The following is a 27,832-nucleotide window of genomic DNA, read 5'->3' as shown; positions in this document are numbered from 1 at the left end:
AAGTGATGACATGACCACTGAACCTTTCAAGCCTTCATGATTTTAAATGCTTCCCTGGAAGTCATCCTCACTTTGAATGTGAAAAAGCCTTTCCTGCGACCTTGTTTCATTTTTAGCAAGGATGAATTCAAACCAGAGAGTTAAGAACTATCAAGATTATCATAGCTCTTTGCTTAAGAGAAGGGTTTGATTCTTACTGCATTTGATGCTTCCTTATTCCCCACTTGCCCATCCAAGTCTCTCACAGTGTGCTGTGTTCATGGAGGTCTGATCACAAGTATTACAGGGCCTCCTGTGACCAGAGTCATGCAGAACCATAGGAAGACGGTGTCAAGACGCTCCTCACACGTGTGATAGAGAATTAGGCATCCAAGAGAATCACAGAATCACTTGTGTGAGGAAGTGTGGCTGGCATCACTGGGGTGTCTGTCAAATTTGGTCTGTCTGCCGTGCAGATTGTTGAGGGGGAGCGGCCACAGGGGCATACTAAAAGTTGATGGAGCAGCACAGAACCACTGTGGCAGCGTGAGTTTCTGGTGTGTAGCTGAGTCACTTTTAATGTCTTTGTTTTGCAGTTCTCAGAGATGGGCTGCCCGTGATGCTGTGGTTAGGAAGAAAGAAGAACTGCTGAATTGTTGTTCTGCAATGGAGAAGACAGAGGGAGAAGCACCATCACTGTGGCTCCCACCCTGTTGCCTATCTCCCTGCAGACATGTGTCCCAAGTCCTCTCTGTGCTGTATTAAGGAAAGAAAAAGCTTAGACATTACAAAGTCTGCTTTCTTACATCACCTTGTCCAGTTTTGCATCCTATAACCCCCTGGTGAAAAGAGGAACAATGACTTTATATAGCTGCTGCTTGGTTCTTTTGCTATTTACCTGGAACACAGCTGCCTATGGGCCAAACCAACGGGCACAGAAGAAGGGAGACATTATTCTCGGAGGACTGTTTCCCATTCATTTTGGAGTGGCTGCTAAAGACCAGGATCTAAAATCAAGACCAGAATCAGGGGAGTGTATAAGGTAAGCCACAAAAAAAGAGAGAAAATAAAGAGTTTTGGTGGGGACGCCTTGACCTTTCTTGACTCCAGGTGACATGCTATACACTGTGTAAATACGGTCTGTGATGTGATGTGTGTAGAGGCAATGGGAAGGTATGGTGTAAATAACAGAAAATACAAGTGTGTAAGACAGGAAGTACATATGTTAAACAGTAACATAAACAATATTTGGACAGTAAAAGAGGGCAATCTTTGTAAAGCCCAAAGCTACCACACCACAAATATGCCGATCTATCTGGCCATTCACAGTACACATTTGAATAGTAACTGAAAATACGCTTTCCTAGAAGAAGGATGGAAAATAAACCATATTGCCCTTAAGTTAATTTGATTACAGTCATGCATGGCAAAATAGCTTAAAAAAAAAATCTGTGGGGTTTTGTGTTGATTGTTTTTTTGTTTGTTTGTTTATTTTTTCCCAGTTCTGCCTCTCATCTTCTAAGACTTTACAAGCTGTTTTGTTGCCTAAACAAGTGGATAGGTGAAAGTGAGATACGTCACTGCTTTTTAAAATCCCACTGAACCCTTACAAAGTCCCACACTTGAACTCCTTACTCGGGCTTTCCTCACCCGAAGTCGTTTTCTGTATAAATAGTGCATATAGGCTTTGTCTTAAGTCCTTGGCAGTTAACCGTGGAGGGAGAAATGCACATGAAAACAAATTTTCTTATTATTAAAGCCTACCCAGTTTTATGATGAAACATGAGGAATTTTTAACCTTGTAACCCTGCATGTAATAGACATAACAATTGGAAAGCATAACAGAAACGGATTGCAACTGAAAAGTCATATAAACAAAATATAAGAAATTGATGTGGAATTTTGTTATGACCATGCATGGGAAAACACTTCAGTGTTATGGGACCTCTTCAGTAACCATATGCGAAAAATTGTATGTCTGGAGTTACTTGGACCACTCATCCTATACTGGGAATCTGGCACAGTTTTGTTGCAGATGGTAATGAAGAATGGCTGAAAGCATTCCTGCTATGCTTACAGATTCCAGGTGTGGTTTCCCAGTGAAGCACTGAGCAGGACACATCCATCTAGGTTGTGAGGTCAGCCCCAGATGCTCTCACAGGGAGCACACAGAAAGAAGCGCAATTAAGCAGGATTTCTTTTGGCTTCTTCTGTGCGTGTACACAAAAGTAATGAACTCAATGTATGTGGAATGTCTACTTCATGAAGCAAGAAGCTTGTTCATTTTGTTTCAGCATTTATTTTCTCTCCCAGATGCCACTTTCTAAAGGCAGAATGCTGAAAAGCAATCGGTGTTTTCAGCTCCATTTTCTTCTTTGCCTGCTCCATGTGGCAGGCAGGACAGCACAGATATTTGCGAACTGAACACAGCATTCATTTCTGTCAGCGCTGGGTCAGCCTCAGTGACTCCCTTGACATAGTCACATTATTAGAGTGGATCACAGGAGGATGTTCCCCCACAAATACTACAAGTGCATGGCTGACAGACAACAGGCAAATCCTGACAAGCCAGACCAGCTGTTTTAAGGACACAATGGGAGATCCTTCTGGTAGCATTTGATCTGTCAAAGGGCATCCTCCACCTGAAATCTGCGTGGGTAAAATCTGTGTTCCTTTTACCCCTGCGCCAAGACACTGCAGGTGCAAAAGAGAGGAGTTGCTGCACTCCTTCAAGGAAATGGATAAATTGTGAGTTCATAGCATAATGCTAAAGGAGAGAGAATACTTAAGGAAAGGCAGAAATTTAGCTGCAGAAGTAGTAGCAGCAGCTACATAGGAACAAGGGGATGACTGGACCAGAGGTGACTGGAAGTTCCTTCGTTGCATGCCTTTACCAAAAAATGCCCATTTCCAGGAAAGTTTTAATTCAAAACAGGGTGGGTTGGGAAGGCTTTTTGAGACTGGTCATCAGATTTTAATGATGAAGGTAATTAATCCATGGGGCAGTTTATGTGCTACGAAGTACTCCTTGTTATTGGTACATGTTAAATGGAGAGTAGATACTTTTTTCTGAAAGGATTTTCTATTTTAAACAGAATTTAAGTCAGAAAATTCCCCTGGCTGGACTTATACAGAGATCTCTCAACACAACCATAGTGGTCTTTTTGGTTTTGGACTGCACAATTAGGTAGTAGCTTGGGGTGGGGTTGTGCATGCTGACCTAAGAGCCCAGTACATTGTCTTCAAGTCGTGAGTTAGAGTCTTTGTTATAATATTTGACTTTCCTCATTTTTGGGCAGGTGGCTAGTCTGGAATGAGCAAACTCATATTTTCTGGGGGAAAAAAAAAGTCTCTAGTTCCTTTCCAAAGTAAATTTCCCAGTCTTGTAGTGTCAAAAAATTTTATGGGGTGGGCAATCCACCAGAGGACCATAAGCATGGCTGTACATGGTCAAACCAAAATCTGTTCCATACCTTTGACTGCCCTTGTTGACTTTCTCTGAGCCTTCTCCAGCACTGCTGTATCTTTTCAAAGCTGAGGCTAATCAGTTTTATACCTTTTTTAGATGGTTGTGTACAGCTTTTAATCTCTTTTTTACATAGCAAAATATGTCTCATATAACATAGAAAATTAGACCTAGGTCACCCTCGGACTATGTGGGTAATCCTCTCTCTTTCCTCATATTCCTACATTAGGTGGCAACAGCAAAAAGTCATCAGACCACACGACAAGCTCCTTGCTTTGAAACCAAGAACAGACCTAAGGGTCCCAGTGAAACTCTGTGGGTGGTTTGCCCTTGTCTCTTCCAGAGTTCAGTACGAAACAATTCAAGATAATGGGGCTTTCCTTTCTTCTGAGGACTGTTCAACATGATCTGTGCTGTTTGGGTATCTTCCCACACATTTAGCTGTCAGTGCCTTACCTTTTCTCCCAAACAGGGCTTCTCAAAATGTGTAGGACAGTTTTTTCTCCACTTTTCAGTTTTCACAGTTGTCATACTCTTGTGGCATGGCACCTTTCTCCCCAGCTTGGCATGCATACTGACTTAGACCTACCATGCATACCTTTCACATGATTATTTGGAAAGCTATATACATAATTCAGCAGTGAAAGGAAAAGGGAACAGTAAAGATGTGTTCTCTGTTCTTTTTGTGCTGATTCTACTGAAAATGCATCTTTACGCTTTAAGCACCGAGTTGTAGAGTGAAAACTTACTCATTATTTTGCCTCACCAAATGTCAGATAGGAGAGCAATTCCGTTACCTCTGTTTCAGAAATACTTACATGGCTTATTGTTTAAGCAATGAAGTAAATTATATAAATGATATAAATACGCTTTCTGTCATTGTATGCCTCAGGTGCTGTGGCAGCAACTTTCCGTGTAACATTTGCAGATGCATATCTGATGTGCGCAGTGGAGGCAGAGGCTGAGCACAGCACAAGCAGCCCCTGACCCCCATTCCCTGTCAGCACCCACAGAGGTCTATTCTTAACCTGATTTCTCCGTACGTTCTTGATTTCAGGTAGATTAGCAGTAGTGGTGGTGGTGGTATCATTAGTATTATTGTTAGCATTATTGCACAGATGGGTGATACCCACAGATTCCTCTTACTGTAAAGGACTGTTGGCAGTGAGGACGTCGCTTTACTGAGCTGGGATACAGTGTTGCAAACATGTTGTCACTAGTTCATAATTTTTAATGCATATTCTGATCAGCAATCTAGCCAAGGTCCCACATGGTGACACGTAGCTTTCAGGCTGTCAAACTGTGGTGAGACACTGTCGCGATGTTATAGTGCAGGACTTAACAGAGCGTGGGTATGGAATGCTTTAGCTCACTGAGTCTGTCCGTCCTTCTGAGAGAACAGATAATTTTGGTTCTACCCCTTGTGGATGTATTTGCTAATCCCACTGCAGAACTGAATGCGTAACATGATATTTAGAACTTCTTCCCTAAAGCCAGATTATTTCCTTTTTCTTTTCCACCCACCTTCTGTTTGGTTTTTGCTTATCATTTTTGTTTGGTTTGGGGTTTTTTTGTCACTGTTTGGTTTTTGTGGGTTTGTTTGTTCATTTGTTTTGTTTTTTAATATTCTTTGGTTTGCATAGTACCCCTTACGGATAGCCCCTGTTTTTAAGAATGGTAAACAACTCATTATACCTACTGACTGCAGGAATCCCACAGATGACTGAAGGTGTCCCTTTTGCATAGCTTAGTAATAGCAGTGGTTGTAGCAGCAATAATATGTAATGAATATACTGGAAATCTACAGAGGACAGAGAAGTTAGTATGTGCATACAACCACGAGAGAAAGGGAAGTCCTGGTGTGAGCCAAGAGGTATATGCAGGCTTTGCAACCATTCTTGAATAAATGTACGTGTCCAAGATGGGATTCTTCTTTTCCTTCATATTCTATTGCTTTTAGTGTAGTTTTGATACATGAAGGTAATGAATTCACATGAGGCTGTGAATTGCTCTTCTGTGGAGACGAACAGGGATCAGGACTGGCTTCCCTGCTGGATCCAGACTGTACGAGCTGTTCAAACCAAAGCAGACAAATGAGCTACAGAGAGCTCAAACCGTGCAGTGATCTTGCATCTCTTAAATTATATGCCCTTACTTTGTAACATTGACTAGAGACATTTAGGCCATCCTGAGACCCCCTGCATAGACCTATTTATACCAAACAGAAAGAAACCTTCAGGAATCAGTGAGATCTCTTTAGTTTGCTATGTAGCAAACTAGGTCACTGCAAAGATAATTGGACCCTGTGACCCCTGGAGATGTGAAGATTAAGGCGAGGATTTGTGAAGGAATTGTTTCTGATTTCTCTTTCCCTGTTTGTGCTCCTGCCTGGGAATAGAAAGATCAGTGGGTTGCATACTCTTACAGGTGGGAGAACAGGCTAAAGAACTGAGTGTACTTTGGACACTAATTATTTACATTAAGCTCTTATTAAGAGCTTAATGGCCACTTTTAATAGCACCACATCTCAGAATTGTTAAAATACAAGGCTATGCCAACATGCCTGTAAAGTAATAAGTCAGAAAATAAGTTTTGGACGATGCTTGTTTTCCACCAAGAAAGTATCAGTAGCTGTGGAATGCTTCTGGAAATCTAATGAAAAGCTTGGTTCTGTTAGCAAATCCTTTGCAGTTTCTTCATGGAAATGACTGGTCGAATTTCTACAGAGCATTCCAGTGATCAGTAATATTAGTCACAGCAGCAGCATCACACAGGAGACAGATGGATCAGTGTAACCTGCTGCCAGGTTCAAAGTCTGCTCTTACCTGTCAGACATGCACAAGGCAAGCCAAGAGGAGCCTATCTGCAGCCCTTTGCTGGGGTCTTACAGTACAATGGGAGAGAATTTATCCACACAGGATAATTCACAGGGATTGAGGGAATCATGAAATCTTGCTTCATTTAGACTATTGTAGTGGCACTGCCTTCATCTGACCATATCTGTCTTAGCTCTTGTACAGTACTGATACAACACTCTATCAGTTAACAAGATGAGACCTTGTCTGAAGCTCTATCATGTGTTAGAGAAGACAGAGCAAGGTGTGTTTGTCTCCATCCCATCTGATCCTCTTCTCCTCACCTGATGATGCTGCTATCAGCAGAGGTGCAACTGAAGAGAACTGTAGGTCTCCTGCCCAGCCTAATTTGAGGTAAATTATCAAAAGTATTTCAAAGACATTTTGGAATCTAGCTCCCAGAAAACACCCTCTGCCCTCCTTTCCCCTCCAAAATAAAACCAATCCAAACTCAAGTACCTGAAGTATAAGCCTTACACTGTAAATAAACATTCATCAGGGACATATGTCAGAAAAGAAAATAAAAGCAATTGTGCATCATGGGCCTTAGTCTGCATCTACGAAATGAAATGGCAGCACATTCTCTGACAGTCCAGTTCTCACTGCTTTTGAAGATACCACCTTGCTGCATTTAAAAAAGACTAAGTCAAATTGCTCTCAAGAAGGCAAAATAGTTCTTTGTCATAATCCACCTGCGTAATTTAATGTGAGCAAGCTTAAATTTACTTTTACACATACTTGAATGTGTGAAGTTTTTCACAGTGGTACAGTGGTGCCTTTGAACTTCCTGGCTTCTCAGCAGTCTTCTCTTTAAATATAGAAAATGCTTTCAGATTTTTCTCTTTTACATGAGGAGCCTTAATATAGTTCCTCGTTTCAAATCCTATTTTGATTTTAATTAAAAATACCTGTAAACACATTTAGCTTTTTAAGGGGTGTCACAAAACCCCTCCTTGCTGCTATTTATCCCAGTGACCATTACTGACTGCACGAGACAGCATGGTGTGCCTGGCACATCTTTTTTTTTTGTGCACAAACACTCACCACCTTGTTCACTCTGAAACGTTATTTCAGAGCTCTCCCATTGCATCTAACTCCTTAATGGTTTGGAAATAGAGAAAAAAAAAATCTAAATGATTAAAGTACATTTAACTGTAACCCATACTCACATGTTCTAAAGAGTGTCTATTTTCTTCAAGGTGATCTTAAAATAGCTAGCTGTCTCTTCGGTCAGAAATGATAACTAAGGATTTTTATTGGCCTCCAGTTTTTGACTTGAAGAGATTTGTAATGAAATCATACTATCTTTGAGGTACAACCTCAGAGCAGAACCTCATTTGGAAGTTGACCAAAGATGTCTGGAGCAGGTGAAATAAAGTTGAATAAATTAAGTATTTGAGACTCAAAGACAAACCTTAGATGTGATATCTTTAGAACTTCTGATCCCAGATAAATCAGATAAAACTCCTAGAATGGAAGTAATGTGGCTATGTTCATTCAGCTTTAAAGAAGTCAGACATAGCTAACATCAACTTTGTAAGCAAATCATTTAATCCGGCAATTAAAAATGTTCAGGTCGTATATCTCAGAGACTGGAAGCTCATGATTTCATGAAGCTTATATTTAGAAATCTTCACCTTGGTAATGGAAACCACTCAAAGCATTTTAAAATGTGAAACATGAAATTTACCATTTCCTACAGAACCTGTTCTTGGGCAGGCTATTTCCTCAGGCTCTTCCAGTTCTGAGACCTGTCAGTTTTCCCAATAGATCTCAAGCATAAGAGCTTTGACACTGCACTGTTTCCAGCTGCAACTCCACACAAAACTGCAAACTAACTGCTCTCCTGACCTGTAGTGCATTACAAGGAAGGACAGTGTGGTAGTTTGACTGAGAATGAGTTAATTTTCTTCGTGCAGTTAGAAACCTTTCTTTTCCACAGCTAGCACAGTCATTATTTGGACTTAGTTTGAGAACAAGAAGATAACACCCCAGCACAGAGTTAATGTTTTTAATTGCTCTGGTCTGAGAGCCAAGGACATTCTGAGTGCTCTGCCCACATGTGTGAGGCATCCAGGAAGGAAAACAGAGCTTGACTGACATCCAGACTGATCAATAAGATTATTCCATCCTGTTAGCATCATGCTTCAGATTTAAGGAGAGTGGGGGGATCTTCTGGTCTCTCTCTCAGGGGTGTTCTTGCTCTCGCTCTTCAGTACTTTCTCTTGTGCGCATTGTTTTTTTGGTCTTCGCTCTTTTTTTCTGGAGCTTGGGGAAGTTTTGGTTTGGGACGTTTAGTTTGGCTTTTTGCAATTTTGCAGAGACCTCTGGGCTTTTCTGTCTTTTTTCCTCTTTTTTCTCTGTTCGGACCAGGGTGCCGCTTCCTGGGACTGGCTGGTCAGTTGTGGACAGAGTTCGTGAGGAATTGCCCTGAGTATCTTTTATGTCTATCTTATATATGTATTTGCTAGTAGCGTATTAGTATTTTGTTATTTTATTAAACTGTGTTTATCTCCATCCAAGTTTCTTCCTTCCCTTTTGATTCTCTCCCCTGTTGCCGGGGAGGAGGACGGGGTAAGTGAGCAGCTATCATGGTTGTATTCCTAGCTTGGGTTAAACCACGAGCTTTCAGTTCATGAAAGATTCTGTCGTTCTGTGTGAATTATCCTAAAACATGGCAGCTTCACAGGCATACAACCAATTTTTAACAAGAAAAAACACAGTGCGTAAAGCTTGAGAATAACACATATCAAAACTACTTTCTTCTTGTTGCTTTCCACAAAGAAGCTTTTCTGTTTTTTTGGATTAGTCACTCACCCCACATTAGCTTCTTTCACTGCCAGCCCATGCGATGCTCTAAACAGGGACTCCCAGTTCCTGCAGCACATTCCTGCCAGCACTCCCCAGCTCTGGGTTAGCTCCATGCACAGCTAAGAGAGAAACAGAAAAATCAGCTGCTCCATTTTAGAAAACAGAGTAGGCTTCAAAAAACATCTTCAGTTTCACAGGCCAGCTCTAATGGCATCTTCTGAGACCCTGTCTAAAGCAAATATTTGAGAGCATTGTACCAAAGAGAAAAGCTATTCCTTTAATGAGAACACCGAATTATCTAATTAACAAGTTAGGAAGCTAGGATTTACATTTATAGCATGTCTCTGTTCTCTGGCATAAAAAGGCTGACTGACCTCTCCCACTGTGTGAAGTGTGTGATGTGAGGCCAGGTTTCCCGGAGCAGAGCTCCCAGGCACCTGTGCACCCAGGGACACACCAGTGCTGTGTCTCAGCTCACTTTGCCTAAAGACACCAGGAGCTGACACACCGAGTATCCCTGAGCCCAAGTCCTGGCAGCGTCGTGCTCAGCACAGGCTTTGCAGACACTGCCATCTGCATTCAGAAATGTGTCAGAGGACCCTGGAAGGAGAAACCTGGTAGGTGTAGCATTCTGTCAGGGCATTTGGTCAGGAATTGTGAGATCCGGTTTTAGTGTCCCAAGCACAAGGGACAGGGACACTCCAGGCGTGCTTTCTGTTGACATTCCCAGACTTCAGGGGACTTAGAAAAGTTGACCTCATTCACACAACCTCTGAAGTGAGCTCCCAAACTGAAGAGTTGAAAACCAGAACAAAACCTTGTAGCATTATACACACGTCTTCTGTAACCACTGAAGACAAAAGTAAAACTTTCTAAATTTAGTAGCGTGCAAGAATGAACTAAAGTTGCTTTTGCTTTTTGTATCTGGAATCCTTAATTCTCTTTTTGTCTCAGTCCTTGTTTCCTCTCAGCTGTTTCCCTCCTTCTCACTCTATTTTTATTTTTGCTCCCCCAGGTATAATTTCCGAGGCTTCCGCTGGCTCCAGGCTATGATCTTTGCCATAGAAGAAATAAACAGTAGCCCAACTCTCCTTCCCAACATGACCTTAGGATACAGGATATTTGACACTTGCAATACAGTCTCTAAAGCTCTTGAGGCCACACTGAGTTTTGTGGCCCAGAACAAGATAGACTCCTTGAACCTGGATGAATTCTGCAACTGCTCAGAACATATCCCTTCCACCATTGCAGTTGTGGGGGCAACCGGCTCTGGTATCTCAACTGCTGTGGCCAATCTACTGGGACTCTTTTACATACCTCAGGTATGGTTTCATTCCTCTTGTTTAGATACAGCGGGGGGCTGTTTGAAGAGCTTTAAGTACATTATAGAACCAGGGCATGGTACTGCATTGCTGCCTTATGTGCTCCATCTGTTTCAAACAAAGGAAGGTTTAGAAATGCAATAGCCCTAGCTGTGTGAATATATTCTTGGATGACAGAGAGGCAACACAACGATGAGAAGCACTGGCTTTTAAAGTGGGATGACAGTTTACATGTTTATAGTTCCCTCCCAACTTATGTCAAATCAAATCAAATTTTTTGGTTTTTTTTTTTAGACAGAGATACAAGTTTTCAGGCTCACATTTGCCAGAGATTTATTTGGGACAGTACAGGTATGTGCAGTGGCATTGCCAGCTTCTCCCTTCCACTCTGCCGATGTGTCCTAACTGCGCACCAGGACATCTCAAGGGGCATTCAGCCTCCATAGCTTGTTTAATCTTTGACATTTCCAATAGAATGTCAAGAATATGGGGGTTTTCTTACAGTAGACATATGTCTTGCTAGCAGTTTACAATCCCCAAACACAGAGATTACTAAGCAGCCAATAACAACATTGAGCCAACAAGAAGACTGAGTCAACAGCAATTTACTACAGGATGACTAGATCCCTCTAGAGTGGTTTAGTCTGTGAACACAGTTAATTTAGACCAATCATAGGCAGTTGTCAGCCTTGAAAGGTTAGTTGTGATGTTACTTCACCATGGTCACTGTCTAGTCATGCCCAGCTCTCATAGAGCCCACTTAAGACAGAGTTCAGTCATTGCCAGATACTCTTGAGTCTCACAGTATCTTTGATCATTCAAATAAGTGATCTGTAAAGTTGTTGCTTCTGCTGATCAGGCGCTGTGAAGGTTTATTCTGGGCTGACCTGCCTTGCTGTTGCCCTGGGGCCTCCAAAACAGGGTTTGTGAGAGCGTGTAGATATGCCCCACCTTGTCCTGGCATCATCTATGTGGTGGTGTAGTTGTACCAGCTCTTGTGTTGCAGCATCCTTCTTGCTGTCTGCTGACTCTGCTGGGGCCAGTGCCAGCATCCATGGTCCCATCCTTTTGTTTAATAAACTTGTTGCTCTGCCAAGACCCTAAGCAAACCATAAGGCTGGTATATTATAGTTTAATGTTGTTGCTCTTGACTTTAGATTTCCACACTGAAGACAACTTTTGAAAAAATGCTTGGCCTTATCCCTTTATGTGTTGCCTTCTATAGCCATTCTAACATTTCAAAATAGTCTTCTAAAATAAAAAGTGTCCTTCTAACAAGATTGTATCACACCGCACTCTCAGTCTGTCCTGAGAGGATATATTTTTATTTCAGCCAGAGCTCAAATTCCCATCTGCACTGCAAATGAAGAAGGAAGGATTCTTGTCTGCCTGGTGCACAGTAATATATCGTGTCTATTTAATGTTATTAGTCCGACTGCCTCACAGAAGTCTGAAAAAATGGACATTTGGTCTCTGAGCATGGCAAAAATGGTTTAAAATAAAACCAATATATGCTATCTAGATATTGCCCAGAGTAGCACTGGAAGGTGGTGTGTAATAAGCACGATGATGGCATTTTAAGGCATACTGTTAATTTACACATCACATCACCAGGTGAACAAGGGCAGTCGAGAAGGTTGGGTGAGTTGAACTGAACATAAGAGGTGTTTGCAGTTCTCAGGCTGTCCCTCTGAACAGGGTATGGAGTTTGTGCTACAAGGAAGTAGCCTTATCTAGAGGGTGCAGAAATGGGTATATGTCAGGAGGTTCAGTTCTGGAACGAAATCTCAGCCAGGTGGTTTAAGTAAGACAACTGAAAGCAGGCTTTTAAACTGGGAGTTGTTGGCCAGCATTAGAATAATCATTATCGCTGCCATTTATAGCAAGGCCACTAGCAAATCCATGCTTAATAGACCCTGCATTTCAGTACAAGTTGGAGGTAAATTTTACAATTAATGTAAGGCTCATTACTCATTCAGTTGACATAGAAACTGAAAGTGTTATGACTTAGTTCCATTTCTCAATATCTCACCTCAGTGTACCCTTCTAGCACATGCAGCATTGGGTACCTTGCAGGACTGGGGTACTTTCCTGTACGCCCTGGGACTAGGTTTTAGGAGATGAGAGTGGCACTGGTCAAGAGCTTGTCCAGGGGAGGGCATAGCTTTGTGAAAGAAGGATTTGCTCCTGCGACCCTTGAAACTGCACTAGAAGACCTCCTTCTCTTTCTTTTTGCAGAAATATTAAATGCCAGAGTTTGAGGAGGAGATAAGGTTCTCTGCAAATTTCCACTTTGTACAAAATGAACTGTTTATAGAAGACATTTTCAAAGTGAGAGTCAGTCCTAAAGAGTTCAGATACTGATCTCACAATGCAATGATAAGTGAGTTTTAAAAGTTCTCTGGGTCTTTAAACTATTCTTTTCTGGATTTTATGGTTTTCTTCCTACTTGCAGAAAATCAAAATTAAGACTATATGGCACTTGTTCTGATAGCTTTAGAATAGGAAATAAAATCCCATTTTAACTATAAAACATGGTGGCTCAGAGAGCGTGGAATGCTTTCTGGCTTGTTTGCTAATTTTGGCCAGCAATCAGAAAATATTGCTGTGGTAGTATTGACCAGCGTTACCATAACAGTCCACAGGGTCAAGGTGATTGATATACATCTTACTTCAACTGGCAGGGATTGTATATAACACACATATTGTGCCTAATAGAGCCTATTTATGGATAGAGACGGGGTGAGACGCAAGGATAGACAGACTGTGCTCGCTCTTCAAAATAGGTCCGGTATGGCAATACCAGCCTGCTGCCTTATATCTGGTTCAGGACAGAAGAAGCCTGCATTTTGTCTAAATTATGTGCATTGCACTCATTTATCTAAAAGATACACTCTTCTTGTTTCTGGATTTGGCAGGAACTGCAGCAAGGTGCATATAGGCCACCTGTGGCTTACTGCTTTGCCATTCCTCCAAGCTAGTGTCAGTGTCTCACTCCCTCAGAACCTTCACCTTACAGATGGACAGGAGCTTGCCAGTCTCTTGGGTCTGAGCAGCTGCTCCTCTATGTGTGCCTCTGTAAGACAGTCACAGCTACAAGAACATACAGACTCTCAGAATGGATCATGTGCAACTGAATGTGGCTGCCAGTGTGGTGCTCAGCTCTCTCTTCATCCCATCTGAGGTTACACAGGTTGACAGTGGTGCTAGATAAACATAGCCAATTTATTCCCAGAAAGTTCACTTCATGGTGTGGTTTGCTTGTTCACTGTGCCCTCACAGGTCAGCTATGCCTCATCCAGTCGTCTCTTGAGCAATAAGAACCAGTTCAAGTCCTTCCTCCGCACAATCCCCAATGACGAGCATCAGGCCACGGCGATGGCAGACATCATCGAGTACTTTCGCTGGAACTGGGTGGGAACAATTGCAGCCGATGATGACTATGGCCGGCCAGGCATTGAAAAGTTTCGGGAGGAGGCAGAGGAGAGAGACATCTGCATTGATTTTAGTGAGCTCATCTCCCAATACTCAGATGAAGAGGAGATCCAGCAGGTGGTGGAGGTCATCCAGAACTCCACAGCAAGGGTGATTGTTGTTTTCTCCAGTGGCCCGGACCTGGAGCCCCTCATCAAAGAGATCGTCAGGCGAAACATCACTGGAAAGATCTGGTTGGCAAGCGAGGCCTGGGCCAGCTCTTCCCTGATAGCCATGCCAGAGTTCTTCCGTGTCATTGGCAGCACCATTGGGTTTGCGCTGAAGGCAGGACAGATCCCAGGCTTTCGTGAGTTTCTGCAGAAGGTGCATCCCAAAAAGTCCAACAACAACGGCTTTGCCAAGGAGTTTTGGGAGGAGACGTTTAACTGCTATCTCCCGGATGGGTCCAAAAATTCCCCAGCTTCAACTTCGTTCCACAAGGGCCATGAAGATGGACTGGGAGCTGGAAATGGTACAGCTGCCTTCCGACCTCCATGCACAGGGGATGAAAACATCACCAGTGTGGAGACACCGTACATGGACTACACACACTTGCGGATATCCTATAATGTGTATTTGGCAGTATATTCTATTGCCCATGCCTTGCAGGATATATATACATGTACCCCTGGGAAAGGACTCTTCACTAACGGATCCTGTGCAGACATTAAGAAGGTTGAGGCATGGCAGGTAAGTCCTTTGTTTGCCAGTCTGTGCAATATACTTGCAGAAAAAAAGAAAAGCTGTCCCAGAGCTCTTAGGGTGCCTTTCATAATCCCACATCCGAGGCACCGTGTCAGGTGCCTGGAACATAACATATCACTGCCTGCAAGTTAGGTGCACATTTCCACCCGACAGGAAATGTAAGGTGTGTTCAGTTTGCCTATGGTGTCTTAAACTAAGTTAAATTTTCTTGCTTTTGCTGAGGGCCAAAAGTGCACACACAGACAATTACCAAACTCTGGCTGACGCAAGGTAACTTGATCATATATTGAGCCCTTATATAAACAAGAGGGCCTAGAGAGAGAACATAAATAAGGAAAACAGTTTTTGGAGTTCGTTTTCTTTGGCAAGCTCTATGTCTTTTGCAATCCCATAGCAATTTTCCATACAGGCTGTATTTTTTTTCTGCAGTTTGAAGCTTATATAGGATCAAACTAAAGCAGGTTGAATAATGAAGGAAAACAATGTGTGAATGTTGGGCAAATAATAGATAGCTGCTTGGGTTTGACAGTGATATTTGTGAACTCATAAAATGATACTAACAACTTAGTCACATTTGTGAATTAATTCAGTGTGTTTTGCCCACCAGAGTATGGATGGTATTCTGGCATTTTGTCTTCTGGTTCTTTATGAATACTCTATATCTTACCATATGTTTGCTTGTGCTATCTGATGTGATATTCAGTATGTATTTTTAGTATCTACTGCATTCTTAAATAATAGAGTTAGCTTGTAAGGCTATCAAATGAACATATGCCAAATATGTAGCAAATTCTATTTGCCCAGTTCTGGTCACCACAGAAAAATTTGGCCCAAACATGCCTGGAATCAGAACAACACAGATGAATATCAGGTGGATCACATCCCCGTTTGCATGTGTAATTTTGTCTATTCAAAACAGTCTGAACAAAATAAAGGCTGTTCATGCCACAAACTTTGCAGATGTTGGATAAGAATTTACATGTGGGAACTGTAATTAGGTTCCTGTCTAGTCTCAGTCAACTCAGAAACATCAGTCAGGTCAAAGTAAAAGGCTTTGTCTTTGCATTTATGAGAAAACTGCATTTCTCTAGGTACCTGACTTGGGTTTACGGAAAACACTTTACTCGGAGTTGATGAGTGCAGGGTTTCACCCTGGTTTATGAGAATCCTGCGATTGATGGCTCTCTCTGAGGGTTCCCTGTTTCAAAGCCGTTCTGCTTTTCAGGAGCATACTGGTAGAAGTGGGTGAGTCACAGGCAGATTTAGCTTTCACTGTGTCAGTAAAAATGATCCAGAATAAATATATTTTAATTTATTCCCATATGCTTTGTCAACTTGGAATTAAATCAGGATATTAATACCATAGCTAAGTAAAATAATGTGGTGTTTATTGAGGTTTCCACAATCAGGAAGAATGTCCTCTCATTTCTGTGTTGTTTGTGTGGTGCTGAAGGATGACTGTATCAAAATGTAAAGCATCCTACTGGTCTAGGCTTTTGGGTATGTATACTTACCTTAAAAGAGGGAATCAGCATCAAGAAAGAGTATGTGGAGTAGGAATAGTGGGTGCTACAAGGGGACAAGCTGTATTTGAAAAGAACACCATTATATGGTGTTCGCTGTCAAGCATATTTGATATTTGTGCATTTTTGCACTTCATTTCAAAATCAAACACATGAATAGCAGCTAAATGCCAAATACGTGTGCACACCTATGTCATATTTGGTATTGTGGCTCATTACCCTCAGGAAACTTTCCTAAGCCCCGGGACAATGAGTTCAGCTCACAAATGGACTTCCTACAGCACTCCAGAGAGCAGTTTTCTGACAACCAGGTAGAAGAAAACCTTTATACTGAAGTCAGTCTCATTTGCAGCAGTATTTCTGTAACAGAGTCTGCTATCACTGACCAGCTGGTGTGTGGGACAGATAAGGCGAACCCCATGAACTCATAGCTCCATTAGCCTGAGCTTCTGCTCAGAGCAGCCCTTGCCAGCGGGGTCGGTGGCTGGGGAGGGTAAATTATGTGTTCCACAATTTAATTATGTACCATTTAATTTTGCTGCCTTTCAATAGTGTTATTCTATTAACACACATGAGTTATTATTTATACCTTGTCTGCTAATGGTTAAATTTATGTACTCAGAATATAAACCTTTTTGGAGGAGCTGGTTTATATAATTTGTGGAGAGTGCTTGTCTGGGTCTGTATGTAAAAACAACATTTTTACCTCAGCGATCAGTTCATTTGAGCTGGACAGCAGGAAGGCTAGCACAGAATTCCTGAGAATCAGTTAAATTGGGTGTAATTCTCCTATTACAAATTTACCATCTACTTTTTAACAAAGCTCTAAGTATGTTTCACCATGGGGTGCATGGGATTTTTCTGTGTCTCCCAAGCTGAAATATCAAATACTAACGACTGCCTTCTCCACTTCTTTATAGCTACTTATTTAAGAAGCTGCTGTCATGTTTTCTCCACCTGAAATGGTACTTGCGACAGACCCTGTTCATAAACCCCATCACAGAATCACAGAACGTTAGGGATTGAAAGGGACCTACAAAGATCATATAGTCCAAACCCCCGCCGGAGCAGGAACACCCAGATGAGGTTACACAGGAATGTGTCCAGGCGAGTTTTGAATGTCTCCAGAGAAGGAGACTCCATAGCCTCCCTGGGCAGCCTGTTCCAGTGCTCTGTCACCCTCACTGAGAAGAAGTTTCTTCTCATATTTAAGTGGAACCTCCTGTGTTCCAGTTTATATCCATTGCCCCTTGTCCTACCATTGGTTGTCACGAGAAGAGCCTGGCTCCAACCTCGTGACACTCACCCTTTACATATTTATAAACAGTAATGAGGTCACCCCTCAGTCTCCTCCAAGCTAAAGAGCCCCAGCTCCCTCAGCCTTTCCTCATACAGGAGATGCTCCACTCCCTTCATCATCTTTGTTGCTCTGCGCTGGACTCTCTCCAGCAGTTCCCTGTCCTTCTTGAACTGAGGGGCCCAGAAATGAGCACAGTATTCCAGATACAGTCTCATCTTGCTTCCTTTTGTTTTATCAGCATTTCTGAAGCTGGCTGTGGGCTTCCACACTAGAGATGGAAATGGTGAGCCGGAGCCCACAGGCTGCCACAGCATTTGCCCAGAGCTGCAGAGATGCAGGAGCAGGCAGAGCTGCGGAGCAGGCAGGGCAGCTTGCAGGCAGGAGCTGTGCCACTCACTCCACATGTGCAGTTCCCACGTCTCTTCCATGTGTGAGAGCTCTTCTGGGTGGCTGCATATACAGACCAGAATAGCCTGTGCGCACTTTGCAAGACGCTCGGCTCAGTCTTTTCTACAGGGGCTGTAACCAAAAGGCACAGTCGTGCTAACAAGGTTCAGAGTCCTCTATCTGAAAATGGGAAAACCGGCACTTCTGTACTCTACAGAAGATTACAGACGTTAATAGCACATCTGTGCTGCCCTTATTCTGAGCAATGTGTGTGCCTGCAGCTGTCATGTTTTAATAACCTACGCTACCACAAGGCAGAAGATCATTCAGGTGGACACCTTTGCAAGATGCCTGCAGACAGCAGATAGTATTCTCTGCACGTGCCATTGTTATGCCCTGCGCAATATTGATCAAGATCAGATTAATTACTTCTTTTTGCAGCGTTTTGTTCAGGTAACAAAAAGGTGCAAGGCAATCCAGAACAAAATGTATAAGCAATTTCTTTCACATTTGGAAAAGGCAAAATTTTACACAAAGCAGTAAAGATTAAAGTGAATGACTGCAAATAGTACAACAGAAAGAATCCTCTTAAAGGAGTCTGTCACCTCTGATCCTCATATACCCATTCTCTTTCACTGGTGGGCTGTGATTTTTTTAGGAGACTGTTTGAGTAGAGCTGTTTTTATGTGTTGAACTGGTTCATGGACCGGCCTCCCCCAAATGCAGGCTCTCCCGTAAGCTATAGAATAGCAGTGGGAAGGTATGGCAAGGTGGGACATAGGCTCAGGGCTCCTGTACTGATGCTGCTGCTTTGTCAAAATTCCCTGCATCTCTGGCTTTTTTCTCTGTAACAGCTCAGTCTCCTTTTGAAGCCCTTTTTTCTTAGTATCTTCCTTGATAAGATTTCCCAGGTCCCTCAAGTTCTTTCTTGGTCTCTGCTCATGTGGCTATTCCCATGGTCACTTCTAACAGCAAGTCCGTCTGTTCTTTTTTCAGTTCCCCTATGAAGAAAGGTTTATAATCTTTTGGGGCATTTAAAGGAGCCTCTGGTGTCTCTCTCATTTCAAACACTGGATGGTCCTGCAAAAAAAGAGGAGGAAAAGCAGTAAGGGATCCTAATCTGTCCTTCAGAGCAAATATTTATTATTTGATTTTCTTTCTAAGTGAGAAGATGAAAACCCTGTGTTCTCCTCAGACATTCACTCCATGTTTCTGCCCATTCATTTGGGTTCTTGGTGATTGCCAACAAGCAGCTGATGGGCCTCTCTCTCTTTCTGTCTCACAGTAAAAGCATTGTGATTAAATAGTGAAGATAGGCTCCTGTGGATTTGAGAAAGTAAAGGTGTGCAGTCACAAGTTCATGCAGGAGAGCATCCTTAGGTGGACTCCCAGACAGTTTTCAGGTTGTGGTTACCCTGGAGGCTGTGAACTTTGGCAGGTTCATGAGTGAAAAATGAGATAGCTCTTCTAGGCATCAAGGCAAAACATGTTGCACAGGCTGAAAAAGCTGCTGTCCTAGAGATCAGCAGGTTAAAGACATGCTCATGTAAATTATTTTATGCCTGGAAATCTGATTGACTTCAGACTTAGTGAAAAGCTGCCATATGTTATTCCACAAAATAAAAGCAAATACAAGTTGGCTTCACCTAGCAACTTGTGAAGTCTTTTATTACGCCTGTGTACCTCCCAGCCAACAGTTCCTTCCTCTGTGCTGGTGATAGGAACTATGAAGAGCTAACATAGATTGGTGCCTTCTCCAGCTTTACATTTTGGTATGTCTGGCTGGCTGAAAATTGATTCTGCAAGGCTTTAAATAAGTGAGTGATGCCTTAGATGACATACGTCTCTCCAGACCTTTGAGCCTAAGGGCTTATCCAATCAATTTTGTGTCTATTGAACTACATAGGCCTGTCTGAACAATTAAAATGATGTATTGAAAACAGCTGCTTTGTGGTATAGAGAATGAAACAGTATCAGAACAGGTATTAACTGAGGCTGCTGTGAAAATTAATCATTCAGGAAGAATCGCAATGAAGACAGAGGAAACTGCTGAGTATCAGGCAACTGCAAAACCTCACCTACATTACACTACAAATACACTGGAGATACATTTGTTATGGATAGAAACCAGTGTGCCTTTGTTGTGAGAGACAGAATCAAGAGGCAGACAATGTGAGCCACACAGAGAAATGTGTGGGTCAATAGAGCAAACACAGCTATTTCCCCACAAGGGCAATTACAGATGATTGCATCTTCGTCAGTTTGGAGGTAACTTGCTGTCAGCTGAGAACATGATTTGTGAGCTCTTCAACTAAGCAGACAATAAATGCAGTATTATTTAGATGTCTCTGCAACTAAAAGGAGAAAGACTTTACTAAAGGGGAAGTCAGGCCTGTAATATCACCAGTAGAAAATGCGCAGGGAAATCATCACCCTTACAGGGCTGTTAGAAGAAGAGTGAATGAACTGCATGTAGCAAATACACAGTCTCTATGTAATGAAATAAGGAGTTTGGTTATTAATTACTTGGTAGAGAATGGCTGAAATCCTTCTAAATAAGGGTAGTACACACTGCCTGATGACAAAAAAAAAAAAAAGCAGTATTCCTGCCCACTCCCCAAACGTGTTAAATTTTTCATAAAAGTAATTTCTAATATAGTCACTTATACACTGCATCACAACAAAAGCTGCATTTGAAAATAAGCATTTTCTAATATTTATGAAGCTCATTTGTACCTTTGTTACTTGGGGAAAATAAGTCTGTTTTTCAGCCTATATTGGACCTAGGAATTTTAGGGAAGGCTCCACGAAATGCTTATATAATGTCTCTGGATATAGCGACTTCAGATAATAATAATCCCTTGAATTACCAAGGCATCAGTATCTTTTAGTAAGACACAGCATGTCTTTGTTACACTAAAGGATGTAAAGTTTCTTGTGTAAGGTTTCTTCTTCTTCTTCCTGATGCTACTCACAAATGGAGCTGGTGACAAAGGGAACCTTGAGAGCCCCCTAAAGGCACTCAGAATCTGAGGAAACTAGTAGATTTATCAAAAATTCAGTTTCATGTTGGAATCATTCCCCTGACTTGGCTGATTAAAGTAGGGTTGAAGCTAACTTCAGAGGCATGATAATCATAGTATAGTTTGTTTTTTCCTTCTGGGTGGTCACAGATGCTTTATGAGCCAGCCACATTGTTTTATCCTGAAAGTGAACTTTTCTGCCCTATGAATGACTGCTGTTACTTCACTAAGTGGATAATGTTTGCAAGAAGGCCACCAAATTACCTTTTATGGCATATTAAGAACCCTTTTGCCTTACAGAATTAAGAGTGATCTCACTGGAGCAGATGCAGTAGTTTGCTCAGAAAGGACTTTTACTTGCACCTCTAGGAGAAATTCTGTAAGAGTTATTTAGGAACCATAGAAATCAAAGCGTTGACAAGATTTCTTTGTTGGTTGAGACACTGATAGAGGAAATGGAAAAAAACAGTTTTAAGCTAGTAGACAAGTGGAACATGCGCCAAAACAGAGTTACAGCGAATCCACGGGGACTTAAGTTGACCATTAATTGGACCTGTGACTGTGCTTGTAACAGGTGCCCGTTCTTAATATCCAAAATAGTTGAGTGTGTTCAGTCAACTCAGTGTGACCATACGAAACCTGAGGTCTATCTTGCTCTTTTCTCTTCTTTTCTTTTCTTCTCTTTTCTTCTCTTCTCTTTTCTTCTCTTCTCTTTTCTTCTCTTTTCTTCTCTTTTCTTCTCTTTTCTTCTCTTTTCTTCTCTTTTCTTCTCTTCTCTTTTCTTCTCTTCTCTTTTCTTCTCTTCTCTTTTCTTCTCTTTTCTTCTCTTTTCTTCTCTTCTCTTTTCTTCTCTTTCTTTTCTTTTTTCTCTTCTCTTCTCTTCTCTTCTCTTCTCTTCTCTTCTCTTCTCTTCTCTTCTCTTCTTTCTCTTCTCTTCTCTTCTCTTCTCTTCTCTTCTCTTCTCTTCTCTTCTCTTCTCTTCTCTTCTCTTCTCTTCTCTTCTCTTCTCTTCTCTTCTCTTCTCTTCTCTTCTCTCTTCCCTCCCCTCCTCTCCTTTCCTTTCCTTTCCTTTCCTTTCCTTTCCTTTCCTTTCCTTTCCTTTCCTTTCCTTTCCTTTCCTTTCCTTTCCTTTCCTTTCCTTTCCTTTCCTTTCCTTTCCTTTCCTTTCCTTTCCTTTCCTTTCCTTTCCTTTCCTTTCCTTTCCTTTCCCCTTTCCTTTCCCCTTTCCTTTCCCCTTTCCTTTCCCCTTTCCTTTCCCCTTTCCTTTCCCCTTTCCTTTCCCCTTTCCTTTCCCCTTTCCTTTCCCCTTTCCTTTCCCCTTTCCTTTCCCCTTTCCTTTCCCCTTTCCTTTCCCCTTTCCTTTCCCCTTTCCTTTCCCCTTTCCTTTCCCCTTTCCTTTCCCCTTTCCTTTCCCCTTTCCTTTCCCCTTTCCTTTCCCCTTTCCTTTCCCCTTTCCTTTCCCCTTTCCTTTCCCCTTTCCTTTCCCCTTTCCTTTCCCCTTTCCTTTCCCCTTTCCTTCAATGGATAGTAGTTCTTGAGTACATTATAAATAACCATAGAATAGAACTCAGGTTTGACAAATTACCATTGTTTTGTTGACACCAAGTATGCAGTATCAGTTGGATGTCATTCTAACACAGAGATGCAACTTCCCCAAGCATTGAAGTAATTCATCCCATAGTTCTAAATAAGAAAGAATTTACAGTCAAAAGCCACAACTTCCTCCTGGCCTAGAGACAGGCACCGTTCTTCAAATCAGTATCAGCAGTGTTCTGTGCAGGATGCAGTTTCAGATCTTGTTGGGACTTTGAACAGACTGATCCATAAAGGGTTGTTAAGAGAAAGTGACAGCAAATGGGTGCAGAGAGACACATACACAGACTCATTCTCTGCACAGCTGGGTAGAGACAGCATTAAACACCTCCTAGAAAAGACATTTCAATCAGATCTGGATTACACAAGACATTATATGTGAATTAAGCTACTTGAAAACACTGACCTTATAGAATAACCATTTGCTCTATTATTAGCTTTACTAATTGGACAATTAATTATATATTGTTTAGTATTAAATTTAGACATAAAATAATGAAAAGAGCCCTATCTTAAGCCTTTAGATACTTTGCCATAATAGTTACTGTGCAGTATGATGACATCTCAAGAGCATCAAAACATCATTCACTAATTCGGGACTTCTGCCAATTGATCCATCACCATCAGTATACACAGCACCCAGGGCCATTGTACCCAGTGGATTTCTTCATATTGCACTTGTTACAAGTGAAAAACAAAGCAATTATGGCACCAAGTATAGACTGGGTGGCCATAATGGTTCTTTCATATCATGGCTGTAGTTAAATACAGCACAAAATACATCTAACAGCACTGGCAGCTAGCTCTCACTGTACCTGTACTATTGCCTTTGTCCATCCAGAGACCATCTTGCCTCACAAAACCTTAATAAAAACCTAAATAATGTTTAAATGGAGTCACTTTCCAAAGGATAATGCAGTTTGAAATCCTTTGTAATCTTGAAAAGTAATCTTGATCCAGCGAAGGGATGCTTCATATTGGATGTAAAGCCCAGGTATTTCACTTCTGAAGGGCTCTGTTTGCCAGCCAAACTTGTGTTTAGCAAGATTTATTTTCCCCAAAGACATGCTGACTAGCAGACCTTTTTTTTATTAGTAGGATCCATGGCAGGTCACATCTCTTGTCTCAGGTCATGTCTTATTTCTAGTTGGGATTTAACTGACCTTTAGTTTCATTGGTCCTTATTTGGCCTTTCTCCATTAAATTTAAAAGTCCAGATGAAGGACTCGTCATTTTTCTCAATATGGTATTTATGCACATTGATCAAATTATTCCTCAGTCTTATCTTGATAATTTAAACAAAGTGGGTTTTAGTCATAAGATGTGTATTTCTGTATCTTGCCCATTAACTCATCCTTCTTTTGGCATATATTCAATATTACTCCAACAGCCAGACAGTGAAGCAAAATCCCACATTTACATACACTTATTACTTCCTCATTTATACATACACAAATTATATTAACCTTCCTCGCCACAGCATGCAATGCAAAGGTCGCATGAAGTTGCCAGAAATACTTTGCGGGATATGGTACCCTTAGTGTGCTGTGGCTGGAATTTGTTATGCCTTGATACATAAGCCTGAATTTCACTATGTTAAACACAGACGCGAGGGTGCTGTCTGAGGGACTGCTTTGTCTTAATTGTTATTTACCATTATGTTAATCCATGCATTTTCTGCAAATTTTCCCAGCAGTGCTGTTATTTTCTGCCAGAGTATTGATGAACATATCAAATAACAGTGAGTTGTTTACTGAGGCTGGAGGAATTTCCCATGAGCTGTTGATCTGTCTCTGTTGATATCTGTTTTTACAAATCTGTCAGGCAATTCTTGATCTACAAATGGATGCTTTACATTAAATGTGAAGCTCAGAACTTTCACTTCTAAAAGGGTGTGTTTGTCAAGCAAACTTGGATTTAACAAGATCTGTATTCCTCAGAGCTTTATTGATTTGCAGCAATTATATTTCTGTCCTGTAATTTTGTATTAATTGATCCTTGACCCAGACATCTTGTTTTCCCATTGTTTTTTTTTCTGGGATTTATGTCAGTCTAACCAGCCTTTCATCACAGAGCACATCCCTCTGCCTTTGATGATACTGTCTTTGCTTGGCAGCTGTCGCAGCCCATTGGAGGCTGACTCAGGAGCAAAAGCACAAGCCTCTGTCAGAGGGGTTTGCTCTGATTCATGCCCTGCAGAGACTGACAAAGGGGAAACTTCAGGCACGCTGTTGGGAGTGCATTACATGGGCATGTGTACCAGAAAGGTGAATTGGGATTGCTGTGGAATGATGTTAGATAACATATTGACTTTGTCATTCAAAGCCTGTGGCATTTTTATGTGTATATCATAAACCTACTGTATTAGCACTCTTTTTATTGCTCCTGGAGTGCTGTGATGAACTGTCTGGTTCTGTCAGCCTTTTAGATCCAATTTAAATTGCTCGGGCTGTTCTCTAATCTCTTTTTAAGGACCTTCTACCTCTGTTAATGTCACATTATGGCTCCAAAACAAATGCCCTTGGGATAAGAACGTCCAGGGTTTTTTTTGATAGCAAGGGCAATAACACAGAATTCAGTTAGCTTTCTTGCTCCTCCCCTTACCTGTCTCTTTAGCTTTCCATCCTCTTTAGCTTTCTCTTACACCCTTATGTCATGAGGATCTGGCATACATGACAGCTCTCAATTTTAATATATTCAACAAATTTCTTATGTTGCCTGGTGATTTTTCTCCAGGTTTTTTGTATGTTCTACTTTCCATTGATATAATACTTGTGTTTCACAGCCTTGTTTGAATGGTCCATGTTGGATAAGTGTTTTTAAAAGCACACCATAATAAATACTGCTGTGTGAGCTTTATTTGTATGAATGATGAGGATAGCAATGTGTCACTACTCATTAATTAATGACCTTTTTTTTAATGAACACAGCCAAAATCCAAACTGTTGATGGGTTGATGGGATAACGGGTTTATCATGCATGGGGTACAGTAATTCACTCCTTTCCTCTACCTTGTCCGTGGATATTCTCCATTCTGTTGGGTACCGAAACCTCCGACATCACTGGCCTACACTTGTACATCACTCAGGCAGAGACTACTCAGAAGCCTGCTTGACTTTGTATAGCATTATATTCCATGTCTAGGGATTCTCCACAGACATTATTTTTCCATTCTCTACCATGATTTTTGTCTTGATTACTAGGAACTCCATTCATGCTCACAGTATTTGTAAGGAGGGGAGAGATGCTGTCACTCCAGCCATTTTTCTGCAGAAAAAAATGTGCTTTTGCAGACCTCAGGCAGTAGATCAGATTAAGTCTGTTTGGGATAGCACTGAACTGGGACTGAGGTTACTCCAGATACCTTAACTCCCAAAGTTACTCGTAAGAAGGCTTATTTTCGACTCTTGGGAATTAATAGTACAATATCATGCTTTGGGCTACACAGATATGTTGGGGTACCATCATACAGCTGGATCTTAATCTAAAAGAAAAAAAGAAAAAAATGTTAGAGGAAAAAGCTCTTACCTTAAAAGGGAACTAAAGTTATTTTGAAACAGCATTAATTCACATTGCTATTGTCATCTCCCTTCTCCCCTGGGGTTAAGTCAAACTCACTAACTGCAGTTAAATCCAAGTTAATTGCAACAACACTGTCCAAACAAGCATTTTTACAGACACAAAATGAAGCATTTCCCCTTTTTCCCATTGAAGAAGTAATTACAATTTAAAATGGAACTGTGACTTGGAGGTCACCCTTTTAAGTTTGACTTTAGAAAAATACATTTGCACTGAATTTCAGTTGACTGGATTTCACATGGTGTTTTCCTGTGTAAATCTTTGGTTTCAGAAAATTATATAGCTGAGATGTATGCAGAGGATGTTCCCACTCCTGTTTCTCAGGTATCATGTGTATCCAGTTGAGGCCAAGAACATGAAAACTTTCTTGCTATATTTTCCAGTCATGTCACACTTAGCAAAAGCATTATCCTTTATCACAGCACACTTACGCAATGTACTGTTAGCTATCAGTGTTGTATTAAGCAGTGTGAGCTCAAGACTTGCATTCTGTGGACAAGTGTGCTTAAAACAGCAGTTGTTCAAGTGTCCAGGATGAGATTTTGAGCACCTTCAGGAAACAAAATATCCCTACTGTGTCCCTTGACCTCCTAACTGATAGTTAAATTGGCCTGTAAAACCAGACATGTGATGTGGAAATAATGTAAGATCATTTCTTGATTCCTCTGGGAACCTCTGTGATTCCATACGCTGGTCTATCTCAAGCATTTTAGAGCCAGGTATTCAAGCATCTGCTAGCACTAGTAAATATCTAATCAGATTTTCTAAAGTATCTCAGTTAGACCTGACTCGTGATTTAGACCTCTGCTGTAAAATCCACTAGGCTTGTGGTTTTCATTTTTTTCTGGTCATCCTTGTAATCATAATACCTTAGTAAATCTGACCCTAAATCAGATTAGCCCTGTTTTATATCAAGTCCCTTTTTGAAATGCATGCCTTTGACATTTTTGTTCTAAAAGTGACTTGCTCATACCGTTGTAGCAGCTATTAATTTGTTACTTATGTCACCCTTCACAGTCAAGAAAGCATCAAAGCTGCTGCAGCAAAGGAACTGCCAAACACATTCCGCTAAAGCAGCAAGTGAGGTGCTTCCAACACAGTCCACCTGAGTTGCTCCCTTTCCCAATTTCTGCAAATTTCTTTCAGACGGCCTGCTTCTCTGTCACAATGCAAAACCAAAATATATGCATGGGTGCATACATCAGCACCACTGCTGCCCCTCCTCAAGCAGAGGCCACTGGTCAATATATATAGAGAGAGATCCATCTCTCAGCTGCCTAGGGATCTCGTATCCATGATGGAAGCAAAACCAAACCAAACCAGTTATCAGTTAAAATATGCCAATCAGCACATCTTGTCATGGCAGCTTGATGTCCTGCTCTTCTCTGAATACCTTAATAAGGTCAGTTGGCTTTGCAGGAGTCTCTGCTTCTGTGAGAATATGTCACCTCTTTCCCACAAATAACTTTATGTGTCATAAACAGTTAAACAGTCCCACACTTTGATTTTTCTTCAAATGGAAGTCAGACTGGCTAAGAGCTATCATCACCACCTCTGGACCCCTCTAATGTTCCTTTAGTTTTCTTATTTCCTGATAAAGTGACTAGAACTAATCGCATTTTCCAAGGGAAACTGTACTGTCTATGTACATATTTGCACCATATTTTCAATGTCCTTTATTTCATATCTTAACATTTTGCTTGCTCTTTCAACAGCGTAATGCAGAGTGTTGTTACTGAGCTGCTTACAACAATAAACAGTTCTGTGTCTTGAGTGATTGGTTAATTTAGCTCCAACAAAAATTATTAATAGCTT

The 27,832-nt window shown here is 41.4% G+C and overlaps 1 protein-coding gene across 1 annotated transcript in view; it reads left to right on the top strand.

Moving 5' to 3' along the window:
* Positions 1-836: 836 nt before the first annotated feature.
* CASR (calcium sensing receptor) overlaps positions 837-27,832 on the top strand; it is a gene marked incomplete at both ends in the record, with an annotated part of 43,332 nt that continues 16,336 nt past the window's right edge. Inside the window, 3 exons of the mRNA XM_082052822.1 lie at positions 837-1,021; positions 10,127-10,433; positions 13,716-14,597. Of these exons, the coding sequence (XP_081908948.1) occupies positions 837-1,021; positions 10,127-10,433; positions 13,716-14,597 (1,374 nt within the window). The remainder of the gene's footprint in view (positions 1,022-10,126; positions 10,434-13,715; positions 14,598-27,832) is intronic.

The sequence above is a fragment of the Streptopelia decaocto genome, assembly GCF_964273445.1.
Source record: "Streptopelia decaocto genome assembly, chromosome: 1".
In the NCBI taxonomy this organism is placed as follows: Eukaryota; Metazoa; Chordata; class Aves; order Columbiformes; family Columbidae; genus Streptopelia; species Streptopelia decaocto.
Note: the sequence above shows the minus strand (reverse complement) of the source record. Positions and strands in the feature narration are given on the sequence as shown.